The following is a 14,678-nucleotide window of genomic DNA, read 5'->3' as shown; positions in this document are numbered from 1 at the left end:
CGTCTGCGTCTGTGTTTGTGTCTGTTCCTGTTCCTGTTCCTGTGTCTGTGTCTGTGTCTGTTCCTGTTCCTGCGTCTGTGTGTGTCTGTGTCTGTTCCTGTGTCTGTGTCTGTGTCTGTGTCTGTTCCTGTGTCTGTGTCTGTGTCTGTGTCTGTGTCTGTGTCTGTGTCTGCGTCTGCGTCTGTGTTTGTGTCTGTTCCTGTTCCTGTTCCTGTGTCTGTGTCTGTGTCTGTGTCTGTTCCTGTTCCTGCGTCTGTGTGTGTCTGTGTCTGTTCCTGTTCCTGTTCCTGTGCCTGTGCCTGTGCCTGTGTATGTGTCTGTGTCTGTCTCTGTGTCTGTGTCTGTGCCTGTGTATGTGCCTGTGTCTGTGCCTGTGTATGTGCCTGTGTCTGTGCCTGCGTCTGTCTGTGTCTGTTCCTGTTCCTGTGCCTGTGTATGTGTCTGTGTCTGTGCCTGTGTATGTGCCTGTGTATGTGCCTGTGTCTGTGCCTGCGTCTGTGTGTGTCTGTGTCTGTGCCTGTGTATGTGCCTGTGTCTGTGCCTGTGTATGTGTCTGTGTCTGTGTATGTGCCTGTGTATGTGCCTGTGTGTTTTTTTTGTCATTCATCTTTATAAAACTAACCTGACCCTTAGATTTTCAGAGTTTGTATTGGAACATGGAGGATAGTTAGTTTAATTTTCTCAGGACTAACTCCTTGAAATGTTTGTAGAAAAATAGATATTACATGGGAAATATTTTTGTTGTTGTTGTAACGTTCAATTAACAACCAATTTGTTTTTACCAACTAACAATAAAGTCATTATCAATTATTGTCATCTGTGCGTTATGTCACGGTCAGGTTTGAGAAGCATATCTACAGTACATCTCTCTCCCAGAGGAGTCCGCTAGGTGCCAGATGTTTACCACCCACAACCTGAGTAACGTAGACCTGAGTAAGTTTGTCAATAAAAGAGCAGGCTACTCTGGGGCCCGACATCAGCATCATTGTACGAGATGCCCTCATGCAGCCTGTCGGGAAAGTGCAATCACTTTGCAAAACATTTAAAAAAAGTAATGTATACACATGATATAGTAGAGGCTCCCGAGTGGCACAGCGGTCTAAGGCACGGCATCTCAGTGCTAGAGGCGTCACTACAGACACCCTGGTTCGATTCCAGGCTGTATCACAGCGGTCTAAGGTACTGCATCTCAGTGCTAGAGGCGTCACTACAGACACCCTGGTTCGATTCCAGGCTGTATCACAGCGGTCTAAGGTACTGCATCTCAGTGCTAGAGGCGTCACTACAGACACCCTGGTTCGATTCCAGGCTGTATCACAGCGGTCTAAGGTACTGCATCTCAGTGCTAGAGGCGTCACTACAGACACCCTGGTTCGATTCCAGGCTGTATCACAGCGGTCTAAGGTACTGCATCTCAGTGCTAGAAGCGTCACTACAGACACCCTGGTTCGATTCCAGGCTGTATCACAGCGGTCTAAGGTACTGCATCTCAGTGCTAGAGGCGTCACTACACACCCTGGTTCGATTCCAGGCTGTATCACAGCGGTCTAAGGTACTGCATCTCAGTGCTAGAGGCGTCACTACAGACACCCTGGTTAGAATCCAGGCTGTATCACAACCGACCGTGATTGGGAGTCCCATAGGGCGGCGCACAATTGGCCCAGTGTCTAGCCGGGTTTGGCCGGGGTAGGCCGTCATTGTAAATAAGAATGTGTTCTTAAACTAACTTGCATAGTTAAATAAAGGTACAATTTTTAAAAAATTAAAACAAATAGTAACTGTTGCTATTCGACTTTGTAACACCAGACTAAACGTGTATCTCTTTCTCTACTCATGAGGAGATTTAAGATAGTTTGTTGTTTGTGATGGTTCTCTGGGTCCATCCCGTGATGGTTCTCTGGGTCCATCCCGTGATGGTTCTCTGGGTCCATCCCGTGATGGTACTCTGGGTCCATCCCTTGCAGATACTCTGGGTCCATCCTGTGATGGTTCTCTGGGTCCATACCATGATGGTACTCTGGGTCCATCCCTTGATGGTACTCTGGGTCCATCCCGTGATGGTACTCTGGGTCCATCCCGTGATGGTACTCTGGGTCCATCCCGTGATGGTTCTCTGGGTCCATCCTGTGATGGTTCTCTGGGTCCATACCATGATGGTACTCTGGGTCCATCCCTTGATGGTACTCTGGGTCCATCCCGTGATGGTTCTCTGGGTCCATCCCGTGATGGTTCTCTGGGTCCATCCCGTGATGGTTCTCTGGGTCCATCCCGTGATGGTACTCTGGGTCCATCCCGTGATGGTTCTCTGGGTCCATCCCGTGATGGTTCTCTGGGTCCATCCCGTGATGGTACTCTGGGTCCATCCCTTGCAGATACTCTGGGTCCATCCTGTGATGGTTCTCTGGGTCCATACCATGATGGTACTCTGGGTCCATCCCTTGATGGTACTCTGGGTCCATCCTGTGATGGTTCTCTGGGTCCATACCATGATGGTTCTCTGGGTCCATCCCTTGATGGTACTCTGGGTCCATCCCGTGATGGTTCTCTGGGTCCATCCCGTGATGGTTCTCTGGGTCCATCCCGTGATGGTTCTCTGGGTCCATCCCGTGATGGTTCTCTGGGTCCATCCCGTGATGGTACTCTGGGTCCATCCCTTGCAGATACTCTGGGTCCATCCTGTGATGGTTCTCTGGGTCCATCCCGTGATGGTACTCTGGGTCCATCCCGTGATGGTACTCTGGGTCCATCCCGTGATGGTTCTCTGGGTCCATCCCGTGATGGTTCTCTGGGTCCATCCCGTGATGGTACTCTGGGTCCATCCCTTGCAGATACTCTGGGTCCATCCTGTGATGGTTCTCTGGGTCCATACCATGATGGTACTCTGGGTCCATCCCTTGATGGTACTCTGGGTCCATCCTGTGATGGTTCTCTGGGTCCATACCATGATGGTTCTCTGGGTCCATCCCTTGATGGTACTCTGGGTCCATCCCGTGATGGTTCTCTGGGTCCATCCCGTGATGGTTCTCTGGGTCCATCCCGTGATGGTTCTCTGGGTCCATCCCGTGATGGTACTCTGGGTCCATCCCGTGATGGTTCTCTGGGTCCATCCCGTGATGGTTCTCTGGGTCCATCCCGTGATGGTACTCTGGGTCCATCCCTTGATGGTACTCTAGGTCCATCCCGTGATGGTTCTCTGGGTCATCCCGTGATGGTTCTCTGGGTGGATCCCGTGATGGTTCTCTGGGTCCATCCCGTGATGGTTCTCTGGGTGCATCCCGTGATGGTTCTCTGGGTCCATCCCCTGATGGTTCTCTGGGTCCATCCCGTGATGGTTCTCTGGGTCCATCCCGTGATGGTTCTCTGGGTCCATCCCGTGATGGTACTCTGGGTCCATCCCTTGCAGATACTCTGGGTCCATCCTGTGATGGTTCTCTGGGTCCATACCATGATGGTACTCTGGGTCCATCCCTTGATGGTACTCTGGGTCCATCCCGTGATGGTACTCTGGGTCCATCCCGTGATGGTACTCTGGGTCCATCCCGTGATGGTTCTCTGGGTCCATCCCGTGATGGTTCTCTGGGTCCATCCCGTGATGGTTCTCTGGGTGCATCCCGTGATGGTACTCTGGGTCCATCCCGTGATGGTACTCTGGGTCCATCCCGTGATGGTTCTCTGGGTCCATCCCGTGATGGTACTCTGGGTCCATCCCGTGATGGTTCTCTGGGTCCATCCCGTGATGGTTCTCTGGGTCCATCCCGTGATGGTACTCTGGGTCCATCCCGTGATGGTTCTCTGGGTCCATCCCGTGATGGTTCTCTGGGTCCATCCCGTGATGGTACTCTGGGTCCATCCCTTGCAGATACTCTGGGTCCATCCTGTGATGGTTCTCTGGGTCCATACCATGATGGTACTCTGGGTCCATCCCTTGATGGTACTCTGGGTCCATCCTGTGATGGTTCTCTGGGTCCATACCATGATGGTTCTCTGGGTCCATCCCTTGATGGTACTCTGGGTCCATCAAGTGATGGTACTCTGGGTCCATCAAGTGATGGTTCTCTGGGTCCATCCCGTGATGGTTCTCTGGGTCCATCCCGTGATGGTTCTCTGGGTCCATCCCGTGATGGTACTCTGGGTCCATCCCGTGATGGTTCTCTGGGTCCATCCCGTGATGGTTCTCTGGGTCCATCCCGTGATGGTACTCTGGGTCCATCCCTTGATGGTACTCTAGGTCCATCCCGTGATGGTTCTCTGGGTCATCCCGTGATGGTTCTCTGGGTGGATCCCGTGATGGTTCTCTGGGTCCATCCCGTGATGGTTCTCTGGGTCCATCCCGTGATGGTTCTCTGGGTCCATCCCGCGATGGTTCTCTGGGTCCATCCCGTGATGGTTCTCTGGGTCCATCCCGTGATGGTACTCTGGGTCCATCCCGTGATGGTACTCTAGGTCCATCCCGTGATGGTTCTCTGGGTCCATCCCGTGATGGTACTCTGGGTCCATCCCGTGATGGTTCTCTGGGTCCATCCCGTGATGGTTCTCTGGGTCCATCCCGTGATGGTTCTCTGGGTGCATCCCGTGATGGTACTCTGGGTCCATCCCGTGATGGTACTCTGGGTCCATCCCGTGATGGTTCTCTGGGTCCATCCCGTGGTGGTTCTCTGGGTAAATCCCGTGATGGTTCTCTGGGTTCATTCCGTGATGGTACTCTGGGTGGATCCCGTGATGGTTCTCTGGGTCCATCCCGTGATGGTTCTCTGGGTGCATCCCGTGATGGTTCTCTGGGTCCATCCCCTGATGGTTCTCTGGGTCCATCCCGTGATGGTACTCTGGGTCCATCCCGTGATGGTTCTCTGGGTCCATCCCGTGATGGTTCTCTGGGTCCATCCCGTGATGGTTCTCTGGGTGCATCCCGTGATGGTACTCTGGGTCCATCCCGTGATGGTACTCTGGGTCCATCCCGTGATGGTTCTCTGGGTCCATCCCGTGGTGGTTCTCTGGGTAAATCCCGTGATGGTTCTCTGGGTTCATTCCGTGATGGTACTCTGGGTGGATCCCGTGATGGTTCTCTGGGTCCATCCCGTGATGGTTCTCTGGGTGCATCCCGTGATGGTTCTCTGGGTCCATCCCCTGATGGTTCTCTGGGTCCATCCCGTGATGGTACTCTGGGTCCATCTCGTGATGGTACTCTGGGTCCATCCCGTGATGGTTCTCTGGGTCCATCCCGTGATGGTACTCTGGGTGGATCCCGTGATGGTACTCTGGGTCCATCCCGTGATGGTTCTCTGGGTCCATCCGGTGATGGTTCTCTGGGTCCATCCCGTGATGGTTCTCTGGGTCCATCCCGTGATGGTACTCTGGGTCCATCCCGTGATGGTACTCTGGGTCCATCCCGTGATGGTACTCTGGGTCCATCTCGTGCCAACAGTCAATTAATGACGGATGACATTCTGACCCCATGCTTGCCTGGGGACCCGGCTGCCATAGCAACTAGCTGCTGAAGCCCATCATCTACATGGTGAGAAACACATTCAGAGCACAGACAGTCTCACTATGTCCACTAACCTTCACATTCACCGCTCACAAACATACTGGAACATGCTGTTTTTATATACACGTCCAGACATAATGTTGTGTGGTGGGGGAATGGTTATATTTCAACCTTGCTCTGTATTTCTCTGCATTTCTCTGTTTATTCTCTGTTTATTCTCTGTATTTCTCTGTATTTCTCTGTATTTCTCTGTTTATTCTCTGTTTATTCTCTGTATTTCTCTGTTTATTCTCTGTATTTCTCTGTATTTCTCTGTATTTCTCTGTTTATTCTCTGTATTTCTCTATTTTCTCTGTATTTCTCTGTTTATTCTCTGTATTTCTCTGTATTTCTCTGGTTATTCTCTGTATTTCTCTGTATTTCTCCGTATTTCTTTATTTTCTCTGTATTTCTCTGTTTATTCTCTGTATTTCTCTGTATTTCTCTGTTTATTCTCTGTATTTCTCTGTATTTCTCTGTTTATTCTCTGTATTTCTCTGTTTATTCTCTGTATTTCTCTGTATTTCTCTGGATTTCTCTGTATTTTTCTGTATTTCTCTGTATTTCTCTGTTTATTCTCTGTATTTCTCTGTTTATTCTCTGTATTTCTCGGTATTTCTCTGTTTATTCTCTGTATTTCTCTGTATTTCTCTGTATTTCTCTGTTTAGTCTCTGTATTTCTCTGTATTTCTCTTTTTATTCACTGTATTTCTCTGTATTTCTCTGTTTATTCTCTGTATTTCTCTGTATTTCTCTGTATTTTTCTGTATTTCTCTGTTTATTCTCTGTATTTCTCTGTATTTCTCTGTATTTCTCTGTATTTCTCTATTTATTCTCTGTATTTCTCTCTATTTCTCTATTTATTCTCTGTATTTCTCTGTATTTTTCTGTATTTCTCTATTTATTCTCTGTATTTCTCTCTATTTCTCTATTTATTCTCTGTATTTCTCTCTATTTCTCTATTTATTCTCTGCAATTCTCTGTATTTTCTCTGTATTTTTCTGTAAAAGAGCCGTCCTATATCTGGATTTGAACATTGAAAATAAAAGTTCCACGACAGACACTATCATATTGTTCCAATAATGCCAATAATGCCATGGTATTGCCCTGTCTCTGTATACAGTGAGCCCCAAAAGTATTGAGACACCGAAAGTTGTCATTAATTTGGCTCTGTGTTCCAGCACTTTGGATTTAAAATGATACAATGACTATGAGGTTAAAGTGCAGATTGTCAGCTTTAACTTGAGGGTATTTTCATCCATATTGGGTGAACCATTTAGAAATTGCAGCACCTTTTTGTTCATAGTGGCTAAATTTTAGAGGACCAAAATTATTGTGACGAATTCACTTACATTTAAGGATCGACGGTAGAGACGAGAAGCAGGTACAGGGAGTGAACATTTAATCACCACGGACAGGAACGGGATACGGACAGGAACGGGATACGGACAGGAACGGGATACGGACAGGAACGGGATACGGACAGGAACGGGATACGGACAGGAACGGCATACGGACAGGAACGGGATACGGACAGGGGAAACGGAATCAACATTAATGCTGACACGGGGATGAGACAGAGTCCAATGAAGCGCTGATACGCGTAATGATGATGACAGGTGTGCGTAAAGCTCACGTGACATTACAATATGTGTGTATTTGGTCCCATATTTATGGTACTACATCAAGCTGAGGACGCTAATACACATTTGTTGGATGCATTTGTTTTGGTTGTGTTTCAGATGAATTTGTGCCCAATAGAAATTAAATTTTCAAAAGCAGTAAATGAGGCTGAATGAACTGCTTCGCTGCCAGACAAGGCTCCTGATAGCCAGGTGTAGCAGTGGTGAGGTGTTGGGACTCTGCAGTTGGGACAGCTTTATGTAGGCCCTAACAGTTTGTGGACACCGTTTATTACCGTTATAGTGCAATTCATGTATTGTTTAGTGTTGTGTATGCATGCATCCTACTTTTTTTCTTTTTTTTAACCCCATGTACATGCTAACATCGCTACTGCTTCAAAGTGTCATGTGGTTCCACGAGAACACTGAGATTTGCCAAAGCAGAGATGAGTGGCCAACACCGAGGCGCGCAGACAGCAGTGGGGGCATTAATTCTGGCCTAATGTCAATCGCCAAATGTGGTGTTTTGTGTAACAGATGTCTCTTTCCGTTCACAACTACAGTGGGGGGAAAAAGTATTTAGTCAGCCAACAATTGTGCAAGTTCTCCCACTTAAAAAGATGAGAGAGGCCTGTAATTTTCATCATAGGTACACTTCAACTATGACAGACAAAATTAGGGAAAAAAATCCAGAAAATCACATTGTAGGATTTTTAATGAATTTATTTGCAAATTATGGTGGAAAATAAGTATTTGGTCAACTACAAACAAGCATGATTTTTGGCTCTCACAGACCTGTAACTTCTTCTTTAAGAGGCTCCTCTGTCCTCCACTCGTTACCTGTATTAATGGCACCTGTTTGAACTTGTTATCAGTATAAAAGACACCTGTTCACAACCTCAAATAGTCCCACTCCAAACTCCACTATGGCCAAGACCAAAGACCAAAGACACCAGAAACAAAATTGTAGACCTGCACCAGGCTGAGAAGACTGAATCTGCAATAGGTAAGCAGCTTGGTTTGAAGAAATCAACTGTGGAAGCAATTATTAGGAAATGGAAGACATACAAGACCACTGATAATCTCCCTCGATCTGGGGCTCCACGCAAGATCTCACCCTGTGGGGTCAACATGATCACAAGAACGGTGAGCAAAAATCCCAGAACCACACGGAGGGACCTAGTGAATGACCTGCAGAGAGCTGGGACCAAAGTAACAAAGCCTACCATCAGTAACACACTACGCCGCCAGGGACTCAAATCCTGCAGTGCCAGACGTGTCCCCCTGCTTAAGCCAGTACATGTCCAGGCCCGTCTGGAGTTTGCTAGAGAGCTTTTTGATGATCCTGAAGAAGATTGGGAGAATGTCAAATGGTCAGATGAAACCAAAATATAACTTTTTGGTAAAAACTGAACTCGTCGTGTTTGGAGGACAAATGCTGAGTTGCATCCAAAGAACCACATACCTACTTCTGAAGCATGGGGGTGGAAACATCATGCTTTGGGGCTGTTTTTCTGCAAAGGGACCAGGACGACTGATCCGTGTAAAGGAAAGAATGAATGGGGCCATGTATCGTGAGATTTTGAGTGAAAACCTCCTTCCATCAGCAATGCCATTGAAGATGAAACGTGGCTGGGTCTAACGCCCTAACAATAGTAGCTACTTGGACATAAATAATGGACATTATCGAACAAATCAAACATTTATTGTGGAACTAGGATTCCTGAGAGTGCATTCTGATGAAGATCATCAAAGGTAAGGGAATATTTATAATGTTATTTCTCATTTCTGTTGACTCCAACATGGCGGATAATTTTCTTTGTTTTCTGAGCGCCATCTCAGATTATTGCATGGTTTGCTTTTTCCGTAAAGCTTTTTGAAATCTGACACAGCGGTTGCATTAAGGAGAGGTGTGTGAGACCAATGGGTGGCTGTGTGAGAAGCGCGCTTGTATTTGTGTTTGTTATGGATCCCCATTAGCTCTTCCATGGCTCTATGTAGTACAGTGGAATAGAGTTCCATGTAGTCATGGCTCTATGTAGTACTGTGGAATATAGTTCCATGTAGTCATGGCTCTATGTAGTACTGTGGAATAGAGTTCCATGTAGTCATGGCTCTATGTAGTACTGTGGAATAGAGTTCCATGTAGTCATGGCTCTATGTAGTACTGTGGAATAGAGTTCCATGTAGTCCTGGCTCTATGTAGTACAGTGGAATAGAGTTCCATGTAGTCATGGCTCTATGTAGTACTGTGGAATAGAGTTCCATGTAGTCATGGCTCTATGTAGTACTGTGGAATAGAGTTCCATGTAGTCATGGCTCTATGTAGTACTGTGGAATAGAGTTCCATGTAGGCATGGCTCTATGTAGTACTGTGGAATAGAGTTCCATGTAGTCATGGCTCTATGTAGTACTGTGGAATAGAGTTCCATGTAGTCATGGCTCTATGTAGTACTGTGGAATAGAGTTCCATGTAGTCATGGCTCTATGTAGTACTGTGGAATAGAGTTCCATGTAGTCATGGCTTTATGTAGTACTGTGGAATAGAGTTCCATGTAGTTATGGCTCTATGTAGTACTGTGCGCCTCCCAAAGTTTGTCCTGGACTTGGGGACTGTGGCAGAGACTTCTGGTGGCATGTCTTGTGGGTAGGGATGTGTGTCGACCTGTCTGACAGTAGTTCAAACAGACAGCTATCTCTCTTACATAACTAGAATGAAATTGACTGTCTAAGATCTCTCTCCCTCTCTGCTCTGATAGACATGAGCCTGCAACTGTCATCTCTCTGCTCTGATAGACATGAGCCTGCAACTCTCATCTCTCTGCTCTGATAGACATGAGCCTGCAACTGTCATCTCTCTGCTCTGATAGACATGAGCCTGCAACTCTCATCTCTCTGCTCTGATAGACATGAGCCTGCAACTGTCATCTCTCTGCTCTGATAGACATGAGCCTGCAACTGTCATCTCTCTGCTCTGATAGACATGAGCCTGCAACTGTCATCTCTCTGCTCTGATAGACATGAGCCTGCAACTGTCATCTCTCTGCTCTGATAGACATGAGCCTGCAACTGTCATCTCTCTGCTCGGACAGACATGAGCCTGCAACTGTCATCTCTCTGCTCTGATAGACATGAGCCTGCAACTGTCATCTCTCTGCTCTGACAGACATGAGCCTGCAACTCTCATCTCTCTGCTCTGATAGACATGAGCCTGCAACTGTCATCTCTATGCTCTGATAGACATGAGCCTGCAACTATCATCTCTCCAGCGTTGCACTTCATCTTTTTCCTTTTAGAATCATGTATTCTATTTCCTTATAGAATCATGGATTCTATTTCCTTATAGAATCATCGATTTATAGAATCATGGATTCTATTTCCTTATAGAATCATGGATTCTATTTCCTTATAGAATCATCGATTTATAGAATCATGGATTCTATTTCCTTATAGAATCATGGATTCTATTTCCTTATAGAATCACAGATTCTATTTCCTTATAGAATCATCGATTCTATTTCCTTATAGAATCATCGATTCTATTTCCTTATAGAATCAGCCGAAGGGTTCTGAAGGAACTGCACCACCCCTGATGAATTGAAATACATTTGCCAACGTTATATAATTACTGCTGTCTGTTCAGAAATAAATTAAATCACCCAGAACAGCCTATTACACCACGAGAAGGCCTATAATTTAGCGACAGCGGATCAATAGCTACTTTTTTGAAAATAACCTAGCTGTGGATTGTAGCCCAATAACAAGGAACAGCCATCAGTCGGGAACGAGCGGCAAATCTGTGCGTGAACAAACAGCATACAGACAAAACAGGCCTTTCGCAATATTTTAATTACAATCGAGGAAAAAGACAGTTGGAAATCAAATGGCTCCTGTTGAAAAGAGAAGACGCTATGCTGTAGTCTACCAACATATTAGATCAACTTCCAAATGTTGTTTTACAATATAAAACAATATAGTTTTTTGGCGGAGCGCATCAGCCATCATCAGCGAGTGAGCTGCGCGTCATTGGGTGAGTCAGTGAAACAGGAAAGGTTTTAGGGACTATCATTTCCTCCTCATATTGTAGCCTACAATATGTGTTTCTCCACACACCGAGGCCTACAGGCTATTGATGGACTCCAGACAATATGGCTCAGGTTCTCAGTTTGTCAGTGTCAAAGTAGCCTGTCATTTGGATCATTTGTTAATGATCATTAAAATAGACTCTGCCGAAGTCTCCAGTCATGTAGAATTGCATGAAATTAATTTTTAAAAGACACGTTTTACCCGGACACTAGGCTTACTAAAAATGTTCCCAAATGTGTGCAACTTCTGTACGTGCCTCAACTCTACTGCCACTATGCAAATGCGAGCAATTCTTTATTATATACGTTGTTTTTTCTTCTTCTCCTCATTCCTTCCGGTACCTCAGAACTCCCTCATCACCTTCTCGTGTTCCCGATTTACACATTCATCACTGGTCTTACTAATATACCTTTCTGGACCTTCTAAACTGCCCCCATCACACGCATCCAACATATTACTAATGCTAACATATTACTATTACTAAACATATTACTTACTATATTACTATTACTAAAATATTTCTCTCTAAACACGTGTATGATTTATCTTAATAAGGCTTTCCTTACTTGTATATTAAAAAAAGAAAATCTAACTTCATTTGGATTATATCTACAACCTTTTCTAAAAAAATATATATATATATATTTTTTATAAACTTTATCACAAAATGGTTAAGTTGAAATATCTCCAAAAGTTGTGATGACACGAGAACATATTTTGTTCAGCAAGAACAGTGACAGCCAGAGAAAGTGTTGGGGAAATAATTTGGTGACATCTTGTGGTCTTTATGTGAATTACGGGCAGTTACCTCCTACTACCCCTACTATTCAAAAAATGTATTCTGCACTGTTGACGAGGGCCCATAAATATGCATTTCACTGTTAGCCTACACCTGTTGTTTACGAAGCATGTGACAATTACAGTTGGATTTGATTATAGCGGAGCTTTGATTAAATGGCCTGGAGGAAAGCAATAAAGACCTGCTATTTCATAATCTGGTTAGTTATTTTTCTTGCACTTTGACAGGTGAATATTTAGCCCTAATTTTTAGCTAATGAATGTCCTGATATCTAGCTAACACTGTATTTATCTAATGAATGTCCTAATATCAAGCTAATACCGTATGTATCTAATGAATGTCCTAATATCTAGCTAACACTGTGCTTATCTAATGAATGTCCTAATATCTAGCTAATAGTGTATTTATCTAATGAATTTCCTAATATCTAGCTAATACTGTATTTAGCTAATGGATGTCCTAATATCTAGCTAATACTGTATTTATCTAATGAATGTCCTAATATCTAGCTAATAGTGTATTTATCTAATGAATGTCCTAATATCTAGCTAATACTGTATTTAGCTAATGAATGTCCTAATATCTAGCTAATACTGTATTTATCTAATGAATGTCCTAATATCTAACTAACACTGTAATTATCTAATGAATGTCCTAATATCTAGCTAATACTGTATTCATCTAATGAATGTCCTAATATCTAGCTAACAGTGTATTTAGCTTCTTACTTCTGCTTCACATCACTAGCCTCTCTTCCAGCTGTTCCCGTTCCCAACAGGTACACAAGCCTCTCAGCAATAAGCCATTCCTCAAGCCTCTCCCAAATTGGCCATTCCTCTTCTCATAAAAAAAATCCCTGGAAAAGCTATAGGCTACAAAAGCTATAGGACATTAATTTTGATAATTGTTTTATACTATGCCTAATGGCCTATTAGGGGGAAATAATCAGTCTTGCTCTTGCTAATTACTGAATGTAAAACAGGCCTACTGCATAGAGAATTAATGTCGGGGTAAATGAAGACCCAACTGAGCACAGTAAAAGATAAGATCCAAAGGAATGTACAACCATAAGAAGACATTTTAGCAATGAGGCAATGAGTTTAGGCCTAAAAGATGCGCGGGCTAAACCGTGTTTGTTGATCAATTGTAACTATTATTTAAATGTATCAATTGATAAACAAACACGGTAGTATTTTTAATTAGGCCTAAATGTACGTTGAAGTATTATTTGCAGTTGTCCCTATAACAATGACAATGAACACACCCTGAAAGCACTGACTGGTCTGAACCGGTATCTGTGTTAGAGACCTCATGACTGGTCTGAGCCAGTATCTGTGTTAGAGACCTCATGACTGGTCTGAACCAGTATCTGTGTTAGAGACCTCATGACTGGTCTGAGCCAGTATCTGTGTGATAGAGACCTCATGACTGGTCTGAACCGGTATCTGTGTACTAGAGACCTCATGACTGGTCTGAACCGGTATCTGTGTTAGAGACCTCATGACTGGTCTGAGTCAGTATCTGTGTTAGAGACCTCATGACTGGTCTGAGCCAGTATCTGTGTTAGAGACCTCATGACTGGTCTGAACCAGTATCTGTGTTAGAGACCTCATGACTGGTCTGAACCAGTATCTGTGTGATAGAGACCTCATGACTGGTCTGAACCGGTATCTGTGTACTAGAGACCTCATGACTGGTCTGAACCGGTATCTGTGTTAGAGACCTCATGACTGGTCTGAGTCAGTATCTGTGTTAGAGACCTCATGACTGGTCTGAACCAGTATCTGTGTACTAGAGACCTCATGACTGGTCTGAACCGGTATCTGTGTTAGAGACCTCATGACTGGTCTGAGCCAGTATCTGTGTACTAGAGACCTCATGACTGGTCTGAACCAGTATCTGTGTTAGAGACCTCATGACTGGTCTGAGTCAGTATCTGTGTTAGAGACCTCATGACTGGTCTGAGCCAGTATCTGTGTACTAGAGACCTCATGACTGGTCTGAGCCAGTATCTGTGTACTAGAGACCTCATGACTGGTCTGAGTCAGTATCTGTGTTAGAGACCTCATGACTGGTCTGAACCGGTATCTGTGGGTTAGAGACCTCATGACTGGTCTGAGCCAGTATCTGTGTACTAGAGACCTCATGACTGGTCTGAGCCAGTATCTGTGTACTAGAGACCTCATGACTGGTCTGAGCCAGTATCTGTGTACTAGAGACCTCATGACTGGTCTGAGTCAGTATCTGTGTTAGAGACCTCATGACTGGTCTGAACCGGTATCTGTGGGTTAGAGACCTCATGACTGGTCTGAGCCAGTATCTGTGGGTTAGAGACCTCAGAAGATGAAATTGCGCTTGAGGCAATGTAATGCGTAGTTCTAACATGTCGATCATATCTTTAGTGTTCAACATTAAGTCTCCCTCCATGTCAATGAGTAGAGTGGGCAGCAGCTACTTAATTTGTATTTTATTTTAAATAACATAGATGCTAAGACATCTCTGTATCAATAGCCAGGGCAAGTCGGTAGCCAACCAAATAACCCCACAACTCAACAATAAGTCTCAGTACCTCCTAAAATTGCATGAAAATGGGAGGGTAGGATCAGATAAACAGAACGCATCTTTGAAACAGAAACAATATACTACA

The 14,678-nt window shown here is 44.9% G+C and overlaps 2 protein-coding genes across 2 annotated transcripts; both read right to left on the bottom strand.

Annotated features, from left to right (window-relative positions):
- Positions 1-3,169: 3,169 nt before the first annotated feature.
- LOC139419805 (histidine-rich glycoprotein-like) lies at positions 3,170-4,210 on the bottom strand. The gene has a single exon (XM_071169790.1). The coding sequence runs from the start codon at positions 4,208-4,210 to the stop codon at positions 3,170-3,172; it is 1,041 nt and encodes a 346-aa protein (XP_071025891.1).
- A 14-nt stretch (positions 4,211-4,224) lies between these two features.
- Positions 4,225-5,409, bottom strand: LOC139419804 (histidine-rich glycoprotein-like). Its single transcript, XM_071169788.1, has one exon. The coding sequence runs from the start codon at positions 5,407-5,409 to the stop codon at positions 4,225-4,227; it is 1,185 nt and encodes a 394-aa protein (XP_071025889.1).
- Between the last annotated feature and the right edge of the window lie 9,269 nt (positions 5,410-14,678).

The sequence above is a fragment of the Oncorhynchus clarkii genome, chromosome 10 (assembly GCF_045791955.1).
Source record: "Oncorhynchus clarkii lewisi isolate Uvic-CL-2024 chromosome 10, UVic_Ocla_1.0, whole genome shotgun sequence".
Taxonomy (NCBI): domain Eukaryota; kingdom Metazoa; phylum Chordata; class Actinopteri; order Salmoniformes; family Salmonidae; genus Oncorhynchus; species Oncorhynchus clarkii.
Note: the sequence above shows the minus strand (reverse complement) of the source record. Positions and strands in the feature narration are given on the sequence as shown.